Source organism: Heterocephalus glaber, unplaced genomic scaffold (assembly GCF_053883595.1).
Source record: "Heterocephalus glaber isolate CG9 unplaced genomic scaffold, H.glaber_assembly_v1.0 deba00000809, whole genome shotgun sequence".
Lineage (NCBI taxonomy): Eukaryota > Metazoa > Chordata > Mammalia > Rodentia > Bathyergidae > Heterocephalus > Heterocephalus glaber.
Genome location: NW_028258163.1, coordinates 1511177 through 1530026, shown reverse-complemented (window position 1 = coordinate 1530026; position 18850 = coordinate 1511177). Strand labels below are relative to the sequence as shown.

The following is an 18850-nucleotide window of genomic DNA, read 5'->3' as shown; positions in this document are numbered from 1 at the left end:
AGAATCCCAAATTGGCACCCTCAGCTCTCTGGGACTTTTTGCTATGAAAGGCATACACAGACACACCTCTGCAGTTCCTGGAGAGGCCGAGGTAACAGCAAAACATAAATGGGCCAGGATTTAAAAACAGAAGAGTGAGAGACCACAGCGAAAAGAATAGCGATGCTGAAGTCAGACACATTGAGCTCAAAATCCAGTTCGGCCACATACTGACGGCAAAATCTTGTGCAAGTTCTTTAACCTCTTTTCAGCTTGGAATAATAACACCAACCTCACAGGTTGGACCATCTTAAGCACACTGATGATGTATCACAGGTGTTCAACAGGTAGGAAATGTGTTCTACAAATTTAACTTGGATAATCAGAACAAGAGGCACATCATTAGGGAAAACTTCCCGGGCAGACAGTGAGTGAGTGGAGATGATCTACCAGAACAATCAAAATAGGCGATTTTCTCTGCCATGGATCCCAATGCCAGCTGATGCCATATGTGAACTTCCACTTATTTATTAGCACATCCCTGTCCTTACTGTCCTTCCCCCTAACCTACCTGCATTTTACTACCCCAATACCCACACTTCCTCACTCTGTCCCCGGGGCTGCTCTTCCTCTGGCCTCACTGTCTGTCTCAGCTGCTCTTCTGCAGTCCCCAGTGACCCTGGCCTGTCCTCTTCTTTGTCCTTTGCTTTCTGCTGCCTAGGATCCCAGGAGCAATGGTCAAATAGAGGGGGAGAGGTGATTGTAGCTCCCAGAAGGGAGACAAGAAATGGTGGCAGAAGGAAAAGACTCAAGTGTGGAAGACTACACAAGTTAGGCTTTCTTTCCTGGTGAAGCCCCATTTGACTCTACCACTACTCCATTTTCCCTAAAAGACTATCGACTGTGTTGCTGTCATTTTCACTACCCTATCTCTAGCCTGGATAAAGTGCTTTTATCTTCTATCCTCTATTCTACACAAAACTCTCAAGAGTTGGCACTCAGTAGAAGTGTTACAACTTAGTTTTGCAGTCGCTCAGTGTGTTCTCACCTGGCTGTGGAGTGACTCTGTGTCATCCCCAGGGGCACCAACAGGCTTCTCATCACTGCCCCTTTCAGTCTGCACCATGGCATCTTGCTTCCCCGAGCTCTGGTCTACTGTGCTGGTGCCCTGCTCACATACATTCTTGACAGTCTGGGTTGCTGCAGAAATAGTTTCTGGGACCCAGAGGGAATGCTCCAGGGTCTGGATTCCAACGTTGTTTTGGGTGGGCCTTTCAATCGTGGCCTTACTGGGCTCTTCCTGATGGGCATCCCGTTCTTCTTGCTGGCCTTCCTGCGTGTCTGTCTCTGTCACTTCTCCTCGTGGGCTGGACAGGCCCTGTGAGACTGTCTGCTGGGAGGCAGGAGACTCGGGGTCCTCGAGAAGACTAACTGTCTTCACGGGTTGTTCACTCTGCCTGATCCTGTGGTCACCCTCTAATTTTGCTTTCTTCTCTTCTTCTTGAGTACTTGGATAATGAAGCAAGTTCCCTCTGAAAGTAAAACACGTGTTATATTTTCAATATGGTTTATCCCCTCTGGAGCTCATGGTCAAATTTACTGTGCACTGTGCTGAGGCAGTACAGGTGGAGCCTTTGGAAGGTCAACAGGATTCGATAAGCTCATGAGGGCAGAAGCCAGGAGTGAATGCTGGTGCCACTAGGGAAGACCAGAGCTGATGCACATCCCGCTCTTTCTGCCCTTGGACTCTGCAGGAGGCGGCTGCCGCCACAGGTGCACACATGGCTTCAGAACAGAACTGTGAGCCAGAATAAAGCTCTCTTCTTCATAATTTACCTGGTTTGTGGTCCTGTGTTACTAGCAACAGAAAATGGATCAAGTGGACTAAAAGACCTTGTCAAAAGGGAAGGAGGGTACGCAAGCGCAAGGACTCGAGTTCGATCCCTGGTACCAAAATAAAAGGGAAGGAGGTGAATAAATAATGGCAAAGGGAAACCATATTTTAACACTTTTAATAACATAAAGAGGGCCAGGGATTTAGCTCAGTGGTTCCAGCGCTTGCCTTGAAAGCGCAAGGTCCCAAGTTCGATCCCCAGTACCCAAAAAATAAAAATAAAAATAAAATAACATAAAGAGCTACTCAAGGTGACTAAGGCTATCACTTTTGAGGCCTCTCAAAACTTCACTCCTGTGAAAAAATAATGGCACCAGGACCACTCCACCATGATGGTAAAATAGTCACGAAACTTCTCTCCAGTGTTAGCGATGAACCCTGACACGGGAAATGAAGAACTGTAAGATGAAAGCCATCACTAAAGTCACAAGCAATGAAAGGCACCTTAGAGATCTACTTTGAAAAGGATCAATTAGGTCGTGAGGTCTCATTTGGCTTCTTGAATGGTTCTAACATTTCTTAACTTACTTCTAGCAGCATAGGTACTGTCTGTCCCCAACTAACAAATCACTTTAGAAAAAGAAATCTAATCTTTAAAGGAGAAAGATGCAGGTGGGATTCTGGTTTTGCTAACTGCACTGCAGGAGTGTATCCACATTTCAAAGTGACTTGGTACCTTAAAGATAGTACTCAAAACAGCCCATTTCTGCTAATCAGTTCCACTGGGGAGCAGTAATTTATTTATCCCACAAGTATTTGATGAATGTCTGCTACAAAACAAATCTAAGGTGCCCAGGGTTTCAATATCTTTAATAATTCTCTAGACTGGGCCAGGGATTTAGGCGCCACGCCTGCCTTCCAAGTGCAAGGTCCTGAGTTTGATCTTCGGTACCCAAAAAATAAAAAATAAAAAAATCTCTAGTGTAAGAAGGCAGGCTTCCTAAGTTACACTGTCCAAGTCAGCAGCCATTGACTGGGTAGGGACTGCTGACCGTGTGATACATGGGCAGTGCATCCTGAGACATGCTGTAAGCTTAAATGCATAGTACACTTCAAAGACTTAGTATAAAAAATGTAAAGTATCTCATTAATAACTTTCTATGCTAATTATATGTTGCTATAACAATATTTCAAACATACTGATTAAAATATTCAAAAAAAATTTTTTTGAAGACCTAAGCTAGCTCCAAATAAGAAGTTTTACACAGAGAGGGCCAGGTATTTAGCTTAGTGGTGCTGCCACCTGCCTCACAACCACAAGGTCCTGAGTTCGATCCCCAGTACCAAAAAAAAAAAAGAAGTTACACACAGAAATTCTTCATACTCATCTTTATACTTAAAACACCCAACATGGAGCTTAATACGAAAACAAGTGCTCAATAAAACCAAAAACCTACTGAAATTAAATAAAACACAAACTACATGTAAATAGCTAGAATACAGATAAAAGAAACCCATTCTGAACTGAGCATGCTAAGAGCACATATCGAGAATACCTCTCAGTTTGTTTCTCTGGGTTTTTTTTTTTGGTACTGGGGATCAAACTCAGGACCTTGTGCTTGCGAAGCAGGCAGTGAACTACTGAGCTAAATCCCCGGCCCCTACCTTTCAGATTTGAGTGTCACAGTTTACAAGACACAAAATGAGATACACCCTGAAAATGAGGGGGCACAGAAACAAGCTTCCACATATGGTCAGAGAATGGGAGGCTGGGAGGAGCCCTTGTTCTCAGCAATGCATCCTGCCAAGGCAGAGGACAGAAAGCATAAAGAGCTCTGTGAGGCTATCGCCCTGCTCTGGATCTTGATGAAGGAGAGAAAGGGAGACGTTTTGGAGATCTTGATATTGTTTGGCTCAGTTCACCAGAAGAGGAGATTGAAGAGGTATTGGAATAAAGTTCTAGCTGAACCTCAGGAACCTCAGCTGTATGAGGACATATGATCCAATAAAAAAAGGCAAGAACATAATCACCACAAGATGAACGAGAAACACCTGCCTGGCACAAAATTTATAAATGATCATACATGGAACTCATCGAGCAGAAGCACAGTTGACATTAGCTATATATGACAAAACAATTAAGGAGATTACATTCACCTTCTATAAAAAACCTGAATATTCATGTTTGAATCTTTAGAACACCTAACATATCAACGGCTACGCAATAATGAAGGTGAATTAAAGCAAAAAGGGACAAGATTGTTCCATGAGTTGGAGACCTAGAACTCAACAGTGATCTCGTCCTGCCTCAGCCTCCCAACTGTTGGAATTACAGACACAAGACACTACTCCAGCTGCGTCATGATTTCAAGAATTCAACTACCATTGTATTACACCTTTAAACAAATTTACACATTTTTACCTCATGCCAGACTGAACATTTGCTCCCACCCAAAACTAGTAACTTAAATCCTAATCCCTAAGGTGATGATATGAAGAGGTAGGGCCTTTGGGAGGTGATCAGCACCCTAAAAAGACCTCAGAGGTCTCCCATGCAGGAAGCAGGCCCTCACTACATCATCAAATCTGCTAACACTTTAATCTAAGACTTCCCAGACTCTACAACTGGAAGAAATAGATTTGTTGCTCATATGCTTCCTAGCCTATGGTAGCTCATAAGACAGCAGCAATACGTACTAGATGCTGGTATCTAGCATTTTATGAGTCAATGGAGCCCAAAAGATATGATGAAAATAATGCTCACCTGACGGAGGCAGAGGGGAGATCCTCACCTTGAGCCATCTCTTCTTGTCGGACTTCACAGATACAGCTAAACACAGACACAGTCTTCTGGGGACTAAGGTAAGACATGAAAGCAATATGCTGTGTGAATGTAGAAAGGTACAGTACTTCTGCACATTTGTCTCTCAGGTACAAAGAGAACCCCCTTAGGGGCCAGGGATTTAGTTCAGTGGTTCTGGCACCTCTCTTGCAAGCACAAGGTCCCAAGTTCGATCCCTGACACACACAAAACAAACAAACAAACAAAGAGAACCCCTCTTTCTTCATCCCAAATTACAAACTACCTTACATCAAAATGCAAATTCTTGGCCACTGTGTTCCCTCTTGCATGGCAGCCCACCCTCATGATGTAGGGTACACTTCTTTTCCTACTTTTACTTGGTCCAAACTCACTCTGCAGAGCCTATTTCTTCAATAAAATTTTGCTGCCATTCAGGCTTGTCTTGACCAATTCTTTTCCCAGGACAGAAAAAACCTAGAAACCACCTCCAGAAGGAGACTCCAGCACCCAAAAACCCAGTAACATATTTGGTTTAGCCAGCCAGGAAAAGCAGGCTCATAAGTTAGCCACTCTTGTGAACAAGTGATCCCAGACCTGTGCAAACAGGCAGGATATCAGTGACATGCCCCTTCAAAACCCTGAGGAACTGTGGTTCACTGATGGATGTGTGCAGTTGTCAGTTTGCAACACATCACTGAAACAAAACCCCTTCCCCTTCCAGGGACCTCTGCTCAAAAAGCAGAGCTCATAGCTCTTACTTGGGCATAGATATCTGTATGAGGAAAAGGCAAGAAGCTATGTAACTATATAGACTCCAAATATGCCTTTCTGGTGCTACATGCGCATGTAGCAATCTGGAAAGAAGAAGCTTGGTAACAACCAATCATCTGTAAAACACGAGCATGAAATTCTACAACTCTTAGAGGTAGTTTATCTTTCCAAGCAGATTGCTGTCATTCGTTGCAAGGGATCCTAAAAACATATGTTTGAAGTCTCCTTGGGAAATCAAAAGGCTGATAGGGAAGCAAGAAGGGCAGCCCTACAGCTCCCCAAGACTTTAGGGCCTTACTCCTAGTTCCTGAGGAACCATTCTGGTCCTTCCTCAAAAGACGTAACGACAAGCTTTAAAAATTCTACATGGGAGGGCTGAGGATTTAGCTCAGTGGTTCTGCCGCCTGCCTTACATGTGCAAGGTCCCAAGTTCAATCCCTGGTACCAAAAAAAAAAATCCTACATGGGAAATGGTCACTAAAATTTTCACAGGACTAAGAAGAAAGCTATTCCTGAGAACCACTGGAAGACCTGAGACTCCTCTTCAGAAAGCAAGACTGCAGTATTGCTCCGGGAACAGATAAATAGTCACTAATGACCCTAATCCACCACAGTTTAAATGGACACCTGTATTGAGGCTTCTGTTTTTAATCAGATCCATTATGTGAATAATCTTGCTAAGGATATGGCTCTCAGGTTCTCAATAATTTATCTAACCACCCTCTTTGCCATACCCTGTCCTCCACAAGAAACATGGAAATCTGACCTGCTCCTCATATTTGGGTTCCTCATGCTCAACCTAACAGTACAGTTACTTTTTTTCTCCTATTGAACAGACAGCTTAACACTAACTCTTTGACAGGTTCTTTTCATCAACCCAACCAGTGAACCACAATGCCCCAAGGTAGCTAGAGAGCACAAAATCCCCAGTGGGTAAAGTCTACAGCCCTTTCCAGCTGGAAGAAGCTACAAAAGACAGGGACCTCTGCTCCCTCAGCACTCCACAAAGAATTATGGGGATTTGTGTCTCTCAGGAGGAAATGTGACAGATTAGGGTGTGGCTGGAGAAGTAGGTGTCACACATGCACAGAACAGTCCTGTCCCCCCCCCCCCCCCGGCATATAGACATTTTTTTTCTGTTTTTTGGTACCAGGGATCAAACTGGGGTCATTGCACTTGTGAGGCAGGCAGCGGAACCACTGAGCCACTGAACTAAATCCCCAGCTCCCTGGAGTTCTCATGAGAACTTGAACAGATTTTCGATAGGACAGCCTAGATCTGCCATCAGCCCGAGGTGTGAACAGCCCACATTGAGTATTTTGACACTGTGTTCCCTCTTGCATGTGTACGCTGTAGGGTATAACGTCTTTTCCTACTTTTACTTAGCCCAAACTCACTCTGCAGTTTAATAAAACTTTGCTACCATTACATTAAAAAATGCAAATTCTTTACATGCGTTTCAAATTAACATAACACAAACTTACAAGGAAGACTCACTGGGATAAGGTAGAAAAGTATACTATAAGGAAAATCAGAATGTAGAATACAAGAAGGCAGATAACGAGTTCCCTGAATAGGTAATGGGGTTATGGTACAGGACTGTGTGACTTTAACAAGTCTTAGGTAGACACAGCAATCAAATGCAATGGGTAGACTTATCTGGATCTTGATTCAGGCACTGTAAAAAATGTTGGAGGCAGAGAAATTTGAACACTGAAGATTTGATTAATAGTAATGTGGTTAAATTTTAAAATTCGAATCCTTGGGTCAGGGATTTAGCTCAGTGGCTCTGAGCCTGCCTCAAGCACAAGGTCCTGAATTCAATTTCCAATACCAGAAGAGAAAAAAAAAGAATCCTTATCTTTTAGAGACACCCTGAAGTATTTACATAAATAAAATATCTTCAAAATAATTAAGGGGAAGGGCTGGTTCGAAGTATTTATAAATGAACCCAGACCAGCCATCAGTTGATAATTTCTGAAAAACGGCAACCCAATATGCTACTCCCAACTTCTATATACACTTGAAACCTCCCACAGTAAAATGAGAAAAGGGGTTACACCAAGTAATCTGAACTGAGTCCATTTACACACAATACTTAAAAGCATCACCTAAAACAGGTGTGGAACACACTTGTAATCCCAGTGCTCTGGGAGGGTGAGGGAGGAGGAGTTCAAGTTTAGGCCTAAGTTGGGCAATTTGGTAAAACCCCTCTCAAAAGGAAGAAATAAAAAAGTGCTTAGGATGTAGCTCAATGTGAAAGCCCTGCGTTTGATCCCCAGTACACACACACACACACACACACACACACACAAACACACACATACACACACACAAGCTTCATCTAAATCCAAACGAAAAATGATCTTTTATAATATTCTAACACCTTTAAATGATTTCTTACAATGAATCCAACAATAAAAATGAACGTCAAAAATTTTAAATATAGATTCTTATACATAAAATTCGCTTCACAATACCATCAATGTTTTTAATATGCTAGGCAAGCACTCTACTACTAAGGTGTATCTCCAACTTTAAATTGTTTTGCTTTGTTTTCTTTTTGAAATGCAATCTTACTGTGTTGCCCAGGTTGGCCTTGAACTTGCAATCCTCCTGCCTCAGTCTCCTAAATACCTGGGATTATAGGAATGTACCACCAAGCCCAGCACTGATGAATTTTATTCATTCCATGATCCACCATCCTAACCTTCTGCTCAAGTTTCTTCTTATTTTCTCCTCCCACAGTCTGCCCTCAGGGTTCAGGAAGTTTCAGCAGCATATTCTGTTCCCTCTTAATGTGCACACATACAGACTTAATTAACAAGTGCCTGGCACATAGCTCTGCTAACGCCACACAGATCAGAAGCAAACTCCACCTTGGTAACTTGTTGGGTCCATACATCACCGAGGGCCTCTGGGCACGCAGCATGGCTTAGTGGCAGAGCACTTACCTCATGTGCACAAAACCCTGGGTTTATTGGAGTGGGGGATCCTTACTGAAAAAAGAACCTAAGGTAGTTATTTTTCAAATTAAAAATGCAAGAGCCTTGGGCCAGGGATTTAGCTCAGTGGTTCTGCTGCCTGCCTTGAAAGCACAAGGTCCCGAGTTTGATGCCCGGTACCAAAAAGAAAAAAAAAATGCAAGAGCCCAGAAACTAATCTAGGGCATGGCTAAGAACACATCAAAGGCTTGAGAAGAGTCAGAAACTTACAAATGAGGTCAAATTTAGTCCACAGACATGTTTCACTTGAAATTGAAATTTTTATTTTTAAAAATCCGAATTTCTTTTTTTGTTGTTGTTTTGTTTTGTTTCTTTGGGTGCTGGGGATTGGACCCAGGGGCTTCATACTGAGCTACATTCCCACCCCTTTTTTATTTTTTATTTTGAGACAGGGTCTCACTAAGTTGCCCCGGCTACACTCAAAGTGCAATCCACCTGCCTCAGCTTCTCAAATGCTGGGATTACAAGGATATGCCACCACACCAGGCTTAAAAATCCAGATTTGTTTAAACATTTAAAGATTCGGCTGCAGTAAATTTCCACTCCTGAATTAAAACCAGTGGCCGGATCTCGACAGGGTACACCCTGTGAAGTGGGGCACATACCCTGTCAGCTGTCCTCGCAGCACTCCAGCCGCTGGTATTCATAGTACCTGCCTGGCATGTGATGTAAGAGCCCTTGCCTGGAATGCACCAACTGTTGCAAGTGCATCCATGCTGGCCAGCTCAGGCCAAAAACAAATGAGCCACCAGATGGCAAAGTTCCACCACCAAAAGCTCAGTCAGCAGGGGTAAGGCTTTCAAAGCATTACAGCATTCGTGACAAAGCAAAAGTATAAACTCAGCTTGGTCTTCAGAAAGAGCTGGCAGCTGTGGTTGAGTGTGGGACGTGGAAGGAGCAGGGTCCACAGCCACCTCTGGCTATGTCCTGTTTCCTCCCCACAGCGGCCTCAGACTCAGCAGGAGGGAAAGAGCACTCAGGAGTTTTGTGAGCACTCACTGAGTTTTAAAGGCCAAAGCTTTACTGATTAATGCACTGCTAAACCCTGTGTGCTGGAATTTTCGTTAAGTTTTTCTTCTGATGGTAAAGCATCTTCCCCTCATTACCAGTGGCTCTGGATTAAACTCCTTGAAACAGACACCAGCTCTGGTTACCTGGCAACAGCCTCGGCAACAGCAGTAGAACCATTTCTTCTCTCCCCGGTTGCAGGCTCTGAATGAAAACAAAAGCAAGGAAAGGGAGACAGTTTGGGTAGCGTCACGCCTAAAACCTTCACGCTTCTCTGCATTTTCAACAAGTAACAAAAAGAAGCAGAGATAGTAAAACTAATCAATGAACATAAACAGATTTTGTATAGTTTAACAGTACTAGTTTTTTTCATTTCCACCAATTAATTTTCTTTCAAGTTTTCTATAAGAAACAAGTCAATTTGGCCTGAAATACACTAAATTATTAAACAGTAACTTTTTAAATTAAAATTAAGCCTCTCCACATAAAAGATATTTTTTAACTACATAAGAAAATACAAAATAAAGTTTAAATTAAAATTTCTAAAGAAATTTTTAAAATTTTTGATAAAATGAGTAAGATTTTAGGAACACCTAGAAACAGAAGGTCCCTAAGTTTTTCCCAAAGTGCTTTAGGACACTTATCTGAAAAATAAGACATATTTCCAAGAAAGAACAACCAGCAAAGTAAGGATGACACTGAAAAGACTACTATATTTTCATAGCAATGCCAAATTAAAATTTGTTCACCATTTATTCCAATCTTAGAAAAAATAACTTAAACAGTTTTAAACATTTAAAACCCTTGTGACTCGCCACAAGGTTAAACAGCCCATCCAGGAGGCAGGTGAAGGTCAGGGTTAGAGCACCAGTTCTGAAGAGAAACCCAGCTCATACCTGGCCCCACACTCAGGAGTCCAACCTGAGTGTAAACTATGTTGTCACTTTGAGTCTCAGTCTCCTCACCTGAAAGAGATAAAACAGAGCCAACCTCCTATTTGTGTGACTACAGAGCTCCTAGTATTGGACAAGGTGCTACTACTTACTGACGGGACAACCCTAACATTCAGCTCCATCTAGCCTTCCCAATTATAATTTCAGATCTAAAGAATTCAAGATTTAAAGGCACCACACATTCTCTCAAGAATCCATTTTATTCCCAAGAAGATAAGGCTAGAACCATGAAATACTTCAATTCCTAATCAAAGAGCACTGAGAAGCAAAATGAAATTCTAGTTTTGGAACCAGCCTGCCCAGATTTGAATCCAGGCTACTCTAGCTGTGTGACCCTAGGGAAGATAGTTAACCTTCCTGTGCCTCCGTTTCCTCTTCTGTAAAATAAGGATGATAAGATCTATTTCACAGGTTTGTTATGAGACTTAATAGCTATACACATAAAGTGCCTGGCATATAGTAAGAGTTCAAAATTTATTGGCTAAAATCATTTTCTTTGGTCTCAGAAATAGGATTCATCAACTCCTTCTCCTATTCCCTCACCTTTAACCTATCCCTCTCTTGGATCCTTTCTTTAGTCTGTAAACTTCCTCAGGCCTCTCACAACTAAAAACAAATTATCCTTTAACCTTGTATTTCCCTCTAACTTGTCATATTTTCTCTTCCTTTCTCACATAAATTCTTTTTTTTTTTCGGTACTGGAGATCGAACTCAGGACCTCACACTTGTGAGGCAGGTGCCAGAACCACTGAGCTAAATCCCTGGCCCCTCTCACATAAATTCTTGAAAGTCTGTTTGCTGCCTCTTCTACTCCTTCTGCCCATTTCTCAATTATCTTTGGTACAGCTTCCACCCTAACCACTACATTGAAATGGTTCTTGCTAAAGTTGCCAAATGGATTCACCCGCCAAATCCAAGGTCCATTTTCAGACATATCTCACTAGACCGGGGCTCCTACATCTGACAGTGTCATCTCCTTTTATCTCTCCATTCCCTAGGCTTCCTACTACCCCAGCTTCTCCTCACTGAATGTTCCTTTCCAACCTCTTTTACAAGACTCCTTCCTCTTCAAACTTCCTTAAACAGCATTTACACACCACCTAGTAGAGAACTTACAAGTTTTACAATTAGATATGACTCAAATTCCAGCTCCACATCTGCCCAATCACTGTGACCTTAGGCATGTAACTTAAAAACCATTCAGCATGTTTTCTATCAATAAAACGGAGAGCCGGAGATTTAGCTCAGTGGTTCCAGCGCCTGCCTCGCAAGTGCAAGGACTCGAGTTCGATCCCCAGTACCAAAAGTAAATAAATAAATAAATGAATAACTGGAAATCTGAGTGCCTACTTTAGAGCATTTTTATGACAATAAGATCGGACAGTATTTGTAAGAAGTTGCCCTATATTTCCCTTCCCTCTTATTTCCACATTCAGCCAGCCCCATGGTTCTGACTGCTTCATTTACCTCAAATTCACTCCCTCATCTCCAAGCCCATTATCAAACCCTCTTCATGGTTAAAGACGGAGTAGAACTTGGCTAGACAGAAGAACAGGAAGTGGACTATACAAAGAATATAATCACCATGCACAAAAGCACCAAATTTTAACACAAAGTTTCCTTCCTTTTAAAGAAGCAAACCAGGGGCCCGGGATTTAGCTCAGTGTCGCCACACCTGTTTAGCAAGTGCAAAGTCCTGAGTTCGATCCCTGGTGCCAAAAAAATAAAAAATAAAAAATAAAAAAGGAAGCAAGGAAGATCCTGTAATTCCCCTACCTCAAGCCCTTCAGCTTCTCAGCACAATGTAAAAGGCTTTGGTGCCTACTATCACCTCCGTGTGCCTTCTCTGTATTCTAGCAGTATCCACTGAACAACTTGCAATTCACATGGAAAAGTCAACATAAATCTACGCTGAAAATCACCCTAAATTTTCTACTCTCTTCTGAACTACTTCTGTATATGAAAACCAATTACTTAATAGAGACACAGGTTTAACTTGGAGACACAAGTGAAAACAAGAATATAAAATTGAGTGTCTTCAGTAATATGACAGGGACTAACCAAAAACCAATGAATGAAACCTACATACATTTTTATAGTTATAAAAGTAACAATCATTAAAAGATAACTGATACTGGCCGGGGATTTAGCATAGTGGTTCCGGCGCCTGCTGCGCAAGCACAAGGACCCGAGTTCGATCCCCGGAACCAAAAAAAAAAAAAAAAAAAAACTCTCAGGAAAAGATAACTGATACTTTCCAGATGACCTGGAGCTACTAATCACCCAAGATTAATATAAAATAAAACTTACTTTCCAGGCTAAATTGCAAAGACTCTTCACTGGCCTCTGTTTCAGGGCTGACCAATTTCATTCTTAGACACAGTTTCTCATCCACTTCTGGGGCAGCCCCAGAATCCCCTTTTTCACTCCCATGTATGGCATCGTTGGTTTCTACCATGCTTTCAGACATGACAACACTGGTTGCTATGGTGCTTTCTGGATAGTTGCTAATGCCTAAAAGAGGCAGGGAGGAAGAAAGAAAAAACACTGAAATACAAACCGTAAAAATAGCAACTCTAGGTCATCAATTTGCCTGTTTTGACTCCACCACTCTGCTGGATTGAAGGGGGTCCTAGGATAGATCCTGTCACAAGTACCAACAACTACGAACTAGGATTAACACCTGGTCTTAGAGGAGCAACAGGATTCAGATCCACTTCTGCATCTGGACAAAGGATGCTGCATGAGCCCTCAGCCAACCCACATCTGCCAGCATCAGGCTTAGGTAGCAGGAGACTCCAGGCGGCATGACTGTTACCTCCCAGCACTGACTAGAGAAAACAAACAGGTTAATGTAGAAGTCTACTGGCTGCATCAGGCAAGGAGGCTCTAAATTGTCTTGCCCTGTCAAGCAGCAAACTGATTGATTAGCCAGGGTACTCGACAAATAGCACTCGACATCTTCTCTCCTCCATCCTTTTAAAACAATTCTGTATCACTGTTTGGCAAATTCTGCTTCTTTGCAAGTAATAAGATAAAATCCTTGTAATTATTCTCCTTCCTTCCCTCCACCCTTTCTTTCTTTCCTCTCATGATATTCTATCTCCTGAGAGTAAAATCACAGAATCAAACACAACAACTCTCTTCTGAGACAAAAATCAACCTTCTCAGTCAGGCCCAACTCCTCAGGTCTAAAAATATCACTTCCTTTAACAATGACATCACAGAATGCCTGCCTTAAATATCATCATTTTTATTCACTCACCAATAGGAGTACTATGTCTCTTGGGCTCCAATTTTAGGTGCCCAATAAGAGGTGGGGTTGCGCCAGTCAATGGTGGGATTATATCACCTTCTTTAGGCAAAGTGAAATGAAATGGGGTTTCTGAAAAAAAAATAAACAAAAAACAAAAACAAAACAATGATAAAAAGCAAATCATATAGAAGTATAAAATAAGCAAAAGTGAGGCAACTGAAGAAAATATTTCAAATGCTCTTTTCTTTTGCTCTCAAATTCTGTCTTATTCCCATCACCTTCACCAGGCCTCCAAACCCTTCCCTCCACTGTCTCTGCTCTCTTTATAGCTCCAATGACAAGTCTGACACAGAGCAGAGGATAAGAGGACAGGCAGACAGGGGAAGCCCACAATGCGGAGGGCCCGAGGAACAAGGGGCCAAAGGAGCCTGAGAACACCTGTTTCTACAACAGCACATCTGGGGATACTCAGCAATACTTATTTGGACAGTCTCACAGTTTCAGACCTGGACAGTACAATCTGGCACAAGGCTAACCCAAGCAGTCCATTTGTAAGCTTTAGCACTCCCTAGGATTCTCCCCCAAGAAAACCTGATGTTAATATGCACAATTTGCCGGGATTTAGCTCAGTGGTGCTGCAGCCTGCCTCACAAGCACAAGGTCCCAAGTTTGATCCCCAGCACCAAAAAAAGAGAGAGAGAGAGGAATATGCACAATTTACAATCTAATCAAAGAGCTGACACAGGATCTCATGGGCCAACGGACTTCAAAATACTCATTGGTTCTAACCTAGAAAATCTAAGAGTTTCAGGGTTCAGCGCTGCTGACCAGCGCTCACACTAGGCCAAAGCAGTAAAGTCCATATTCAGATCTCTACACAGCAGTCACTCCTACACATATGACCATTCCCAGTGTACACATTTTGATTAGTTGTTCTTAAATCATTAAAAACATAAAACATTTGTCAAGACATGAAGCGACTTTTTTAAACTAGGTTCTTGCTCCACGTTCTTGTTAACCAGAATGAGCAAACTGCCAAAAATCACATTTTCTAGCTTCCTAACTGTTTATCTCCTTTAATAAAATGGACTCATCTGGGACAAAAAAGACTAGTCTCTTAAATTTAATATATGAAAAATTGTTATTACTTTCTAGATAACTCAAAATAACTATAATCTGGGACACCCAGTCACTACTACTTGTGAAAATAGTTTGTCTCATTCTTCTTTCTCCACTCCAATTCTACCTTTATAACTATCTTGGTACTTCTTTCCTTCAAAATTACAAAACAACAAAAATAAAAACCTCTTATGGGGCCGGGGATTTAGCTCAGTGGTTCCACCACCTGCCTTGCAAGTGCAAGGTCTCAAGTTCGATCCCCGGTACCAAAAAAAAAAAACACCTCTTATATCTACAAGAAAAAATGAATTAGTAAACAGAGGAGATGAAAAGGGAAAATGAAATAGTCTCTGGAAATAAAGGATGAAAATACAAATGCTCAGCTAAAGAAACTATAAAGAGTAGGACTGGAGAGCCTCAAAATCCATTTAACTAGCAGAGAAGAGACATCTTCCACAGTTAAGAGAAGAGAAACAGGTAGACAAGCATTAGTTCTCCAGTGCTCCTTATAAGGCAAACCTTTTAGGCCAACAAAGAACTCAGAAGAGATACAGAAATCACAAAAACAAAAACAAACCATCTCACAAAGCCTCATTGACTCCAAAGGTCAATTTCATAGGATTTTCATTCCTGGAAGAACCAAGAATAAAAAGACTACCCAGGGGCCAGGGATTTAGGTCAGTGGTTCCGCCGCCTGCCTCAAAAGTGCAAGGTCCCAAGTTAAAAGACTACCCAAATGGCTTTCTTGACAGGGACCATCTCCCACCTTATAACTGATCATCCAAACTTCTGAAAATCTGTATGAAATCTTATGCAAATATAACAGGTAAGCACTATTACTGAAAATTCTTTGCTGGTAAGATTGTCCTTTGCAGAGTACTAGGTAAGACGATTAGAAGTAATTTTAGAGCCAGGGATTTAGCTTAGTGGCTCCGGTGCCTGCCTCGCAAGTGCAAAGTCCCAAGTTCGATCCCTGGTACCAAAAAGAAGTAATTTTAGAGCCATTTAATCGATTGCATCATTATAACCTAAGAGCGTGGTGGCGAACCTCTGGCATGTATGCCACAGGGGGCTGTCTTTATCACTGAAAGCTCTACAAGGTCTGCCATCTCTGAACAGAAAGCTGAGATTTTCACTGCCACTGCCTTCATCCAGCCTCCAATGCCTCATCCCTACCACAACAGCCTAACAATCACTGTCTCTGCCTCACGGACCCCCTACTCCCCAGGCCCATTCTCTCCAAACACTGCAACCAAAGCAACCTTCCTATGAAACATGGCTTCGAACATGTTGGTCCCTTATCAAAATCTACAAGGTTTTCACTGGAAGATAAATTCCTAACTCTTTAGTCAGCATTCAATACAGTATCAGCCTATACGTCCACTTTCTTTCATTATTCCTGTTCACGGGGTGGGCCAGGGATTTGGCACTGCACCTGCCTCACAAGCACAAGGTCCTGAGTTCGATCTCCAGTACAAAAAAAAAAAATTATTCATGTTCATGAAGCCTCCATTCAATGTACTCCAAATACCTTCTTATTTCCCTGCTTTTGTTCACTTACCTCAAAATCACTATTAATCTAGTCAAATTATCTTCAAATCCTGCAAAGTACATTTACTGGACTACTTTATCCTTTTACATTTACTGGAATTTGCCACATACTCAGTTCTCTAACATTCAGTACTCCCACATTATTTAAATTATCAAGTCTTTTCTCACTTTTCCAGATTATCATGGGTTGGCTTGTTGTATGTCAGCATATCAACTGATGAAGAAAAATATGGATGAAAAATCAAAAGGAAATTTAGTAGCAACTATCCAACCATCCGTGTAGGAATCTATCCTCATGACGATGGACTTCAAAGGATTCTAGTGCAAAGCAATATCTGTAAGTCTTAATATCAGGAAGGTTTCTCCTAACTTTCTAGTATAGTTTAAAGCCCACTGTTTTATTTGTTCTATTAAAAAAATCAGGTTCTCTCTCGTTCTCTCTCTCTGTTCTTCTCTCCCTCCCTCTCTCAGTTCCCCTCTCCCTCCACACCTCCCTAGCCCTCCCACCCCCATGCTAGGATTATACACGTGCTCTACCATACCTAGCTCTGGTCACTTATTTTAATTAATGAAAAGCCATCTAATTAAAAATAGAGGAATTTCTATATTGGGTGACACTATAAAGAGTCTAACTGTCTGCCTCTGACATTAATAGCCAGTTAGGATGACATTCCATCAAGTAAACCAACAAAGATCATATATAGCTAGAGCCCCAAATATATCTAGCTTTTCTGATCGTTACTAACCTACTACAGACTGTCACTTACAGATTTAATTAAAGGTTTACTGAACTGGTTAGTTTTTCACACCATCAACCCGCAATAATTTTATTCTTTGTTGAGTAAGGTTGAGCTTCCAAGTGCTATCTTTTTAACTATGCTGTTTTCAGGTTTAGGAGATGCTCCCCATACATAGGTGTCTGCAGAGGTTACAAGTCATCTACAGATGAAAGAGACCCTACCTCTCCCTGCCTGTCTCCACTCCACCTCTCTACTCCCTCCCTTCTCCCTACTCCCAAGCCCCTCCCCTTGCTGTACTGTTTCAACATTTCTCATATTTAAGCATATGTTTTAGAATCAATAATCCTATTAATAAAACACAAAAGTACCCTTCTAACTCTAGTATCAGAAATCTAATGAATAAACCAGGGACTCACCCAACTTGTACCTTTCATTGTCTTTTCAAACTCAAGAACCATTAACTTTTACATTATTCTAATTTAAGTTACTCTCTTTTAAAGTTTAGCAACTAAACAACTACATTTTAAGTACAGGATAACCTTTTTCTGCTCTTTTTGCAATGTTCTGAATGATTTACTTTAGACTAATCCTCTAAGTTAAAAACTATTATTCTTTGAATTGCAATTTTCAGCTAAAACTATTCTATTTAACTTCTCTGCAGAAATATAATTTTTCAATCATGTCTTCATTGATTTTTGTTGTCTATTCAAAAACTAAAATCTTAAAGGGCTGGGGACTGAGCTCAGTGGCACCAAGCCTGCCTTGCAAGCACAAGGTCCTAAATTTGATCCCCGGTACAAAAAAAAAAAAACCTAAAATCTTAAAATAAGTAAAAAATCACTTAATGACATTTTCAATAATCTGGATTAATACTAGTACAATAATTTTACTATGGCAGTGTCTATAACCAAAAAAACCCCCAACTGGCTGCTATATTAATAGCATAAACTAGAATTCATGAAGAATACTATTAATCTAACTGAAGTAGTATCTGTGTTTTACAAGCTTCTTTTGCATTAAATTGTTAAGATACTTAGACAATCCATAAGCCCTGATGCTTTCTTCGATTAGGTCAAGAATGCTTTAAATATAATGAAATTATAAAAATATTCAATAATACAGAATTTTAGATCATTCAGACAGTTGTCTGCCATAACCCTTCACAATCAGAGATCACACTGAGCAGTTCTGAGGGGGAACAAGGCACTGACTTGGGAATCTGGATGACCAGGGGCTAGTCCCACCTTAATCATTAGCTGGCCACAACTTTAGGAAGACAACACTGAACCTCAATAGTCCTAGACTCCTTTTCAGCTCTAACATTTCTTGTTCTGAAGAGAAAAACAGAAATAATAAATAAATCCTGAATATACACCTAATGATTAACAGTCACACCTAGACAACAGGTATAAACTGGGACTACTCTAGGCAAAACAAAGGCATGGTCACCCATGATGTAGTGGGACCCTCAATATCCCTAGAAACTTGTTTTACTTAGATCTGTGTTTTGTTGGGTTGTTTTAGTTTTACATTATACTAACTGGGCATTCAGAATTCAGTTTGAATTCTTTTCAGCTAATGCCACATATGATGCTCTATGAATATTTTAGGAAGCAATCTATGTCCTCATGCTAGATTTCATTAAAAAAAAAACCCCAAAAAACCCTAGTATCTTCTCCAGTTAAAGATTTAAGATAATATATAAATACTGATATAATTTGGAAATTTTACATAATGCCCATAAAGGGAAAACAACCAGTAAGAGCATACTACTCCTCACAGTGATTTTTATCATATACTCAAAAACAGATCCTTGTCCTTCTAAACAAGG

At 41.1% G+C, this 18850-nt stretch overlaps 1 protein-coding gene across 29 annotated transcripts in view; it reads right to left on the bottom strand.

The window, feature by feature from the left end:
• The window catches only part of Tp53bp1 (tumor protein p53 binding protein 1), a 94850-nt gene that overhangs the window by 22278 nt on the left and 53722 nt on the right, over positions 1 to 18850 (bottom strand). For 7 of the 29 annotated variants that reach the window (XR_002388318.2, XM_021241685.2, XM_021241681.2 and 4 more), the window contains exons 13-19: positions 13619 to 13738; positions 13037 to 13180; positions 12664 to 12867; positions 10297 to 10365; positions 9547 to 9604; positions 4578 to 4670; positions 1028 to 1511 (exon numbers count right to left, since the gene is read on the bottom strand). Coding sequence is in view for 28 of the 29 variants with exons in the window: in XM_021241685.2 (XP_021097344.2) it covers positions 1028 to 1511; positions 4578 to 4670; positions 9547 to 9604; positions 10297 to 10365; positions 12664 to 12867; positions 13037 to 13180; positions 13619 to 13738 (1172 nt within the window). In the remaining variant the exon portion in view is untranslated. The remainder of the gene's footprint in view (positions 1 to 1027; positions 1512 to 4577; positions 4671 to 9546; positions 9605 to 10296; positions 10366 to 12663; positions 12868 to 13036; positions 13181 to 13618; positions 13739 to 18850) is intronic. The other 22 variants (XM_087207319.1, XM_087207317.1, XM_087207320.1 and 19 more) reach the window with 6 other exon arrangements.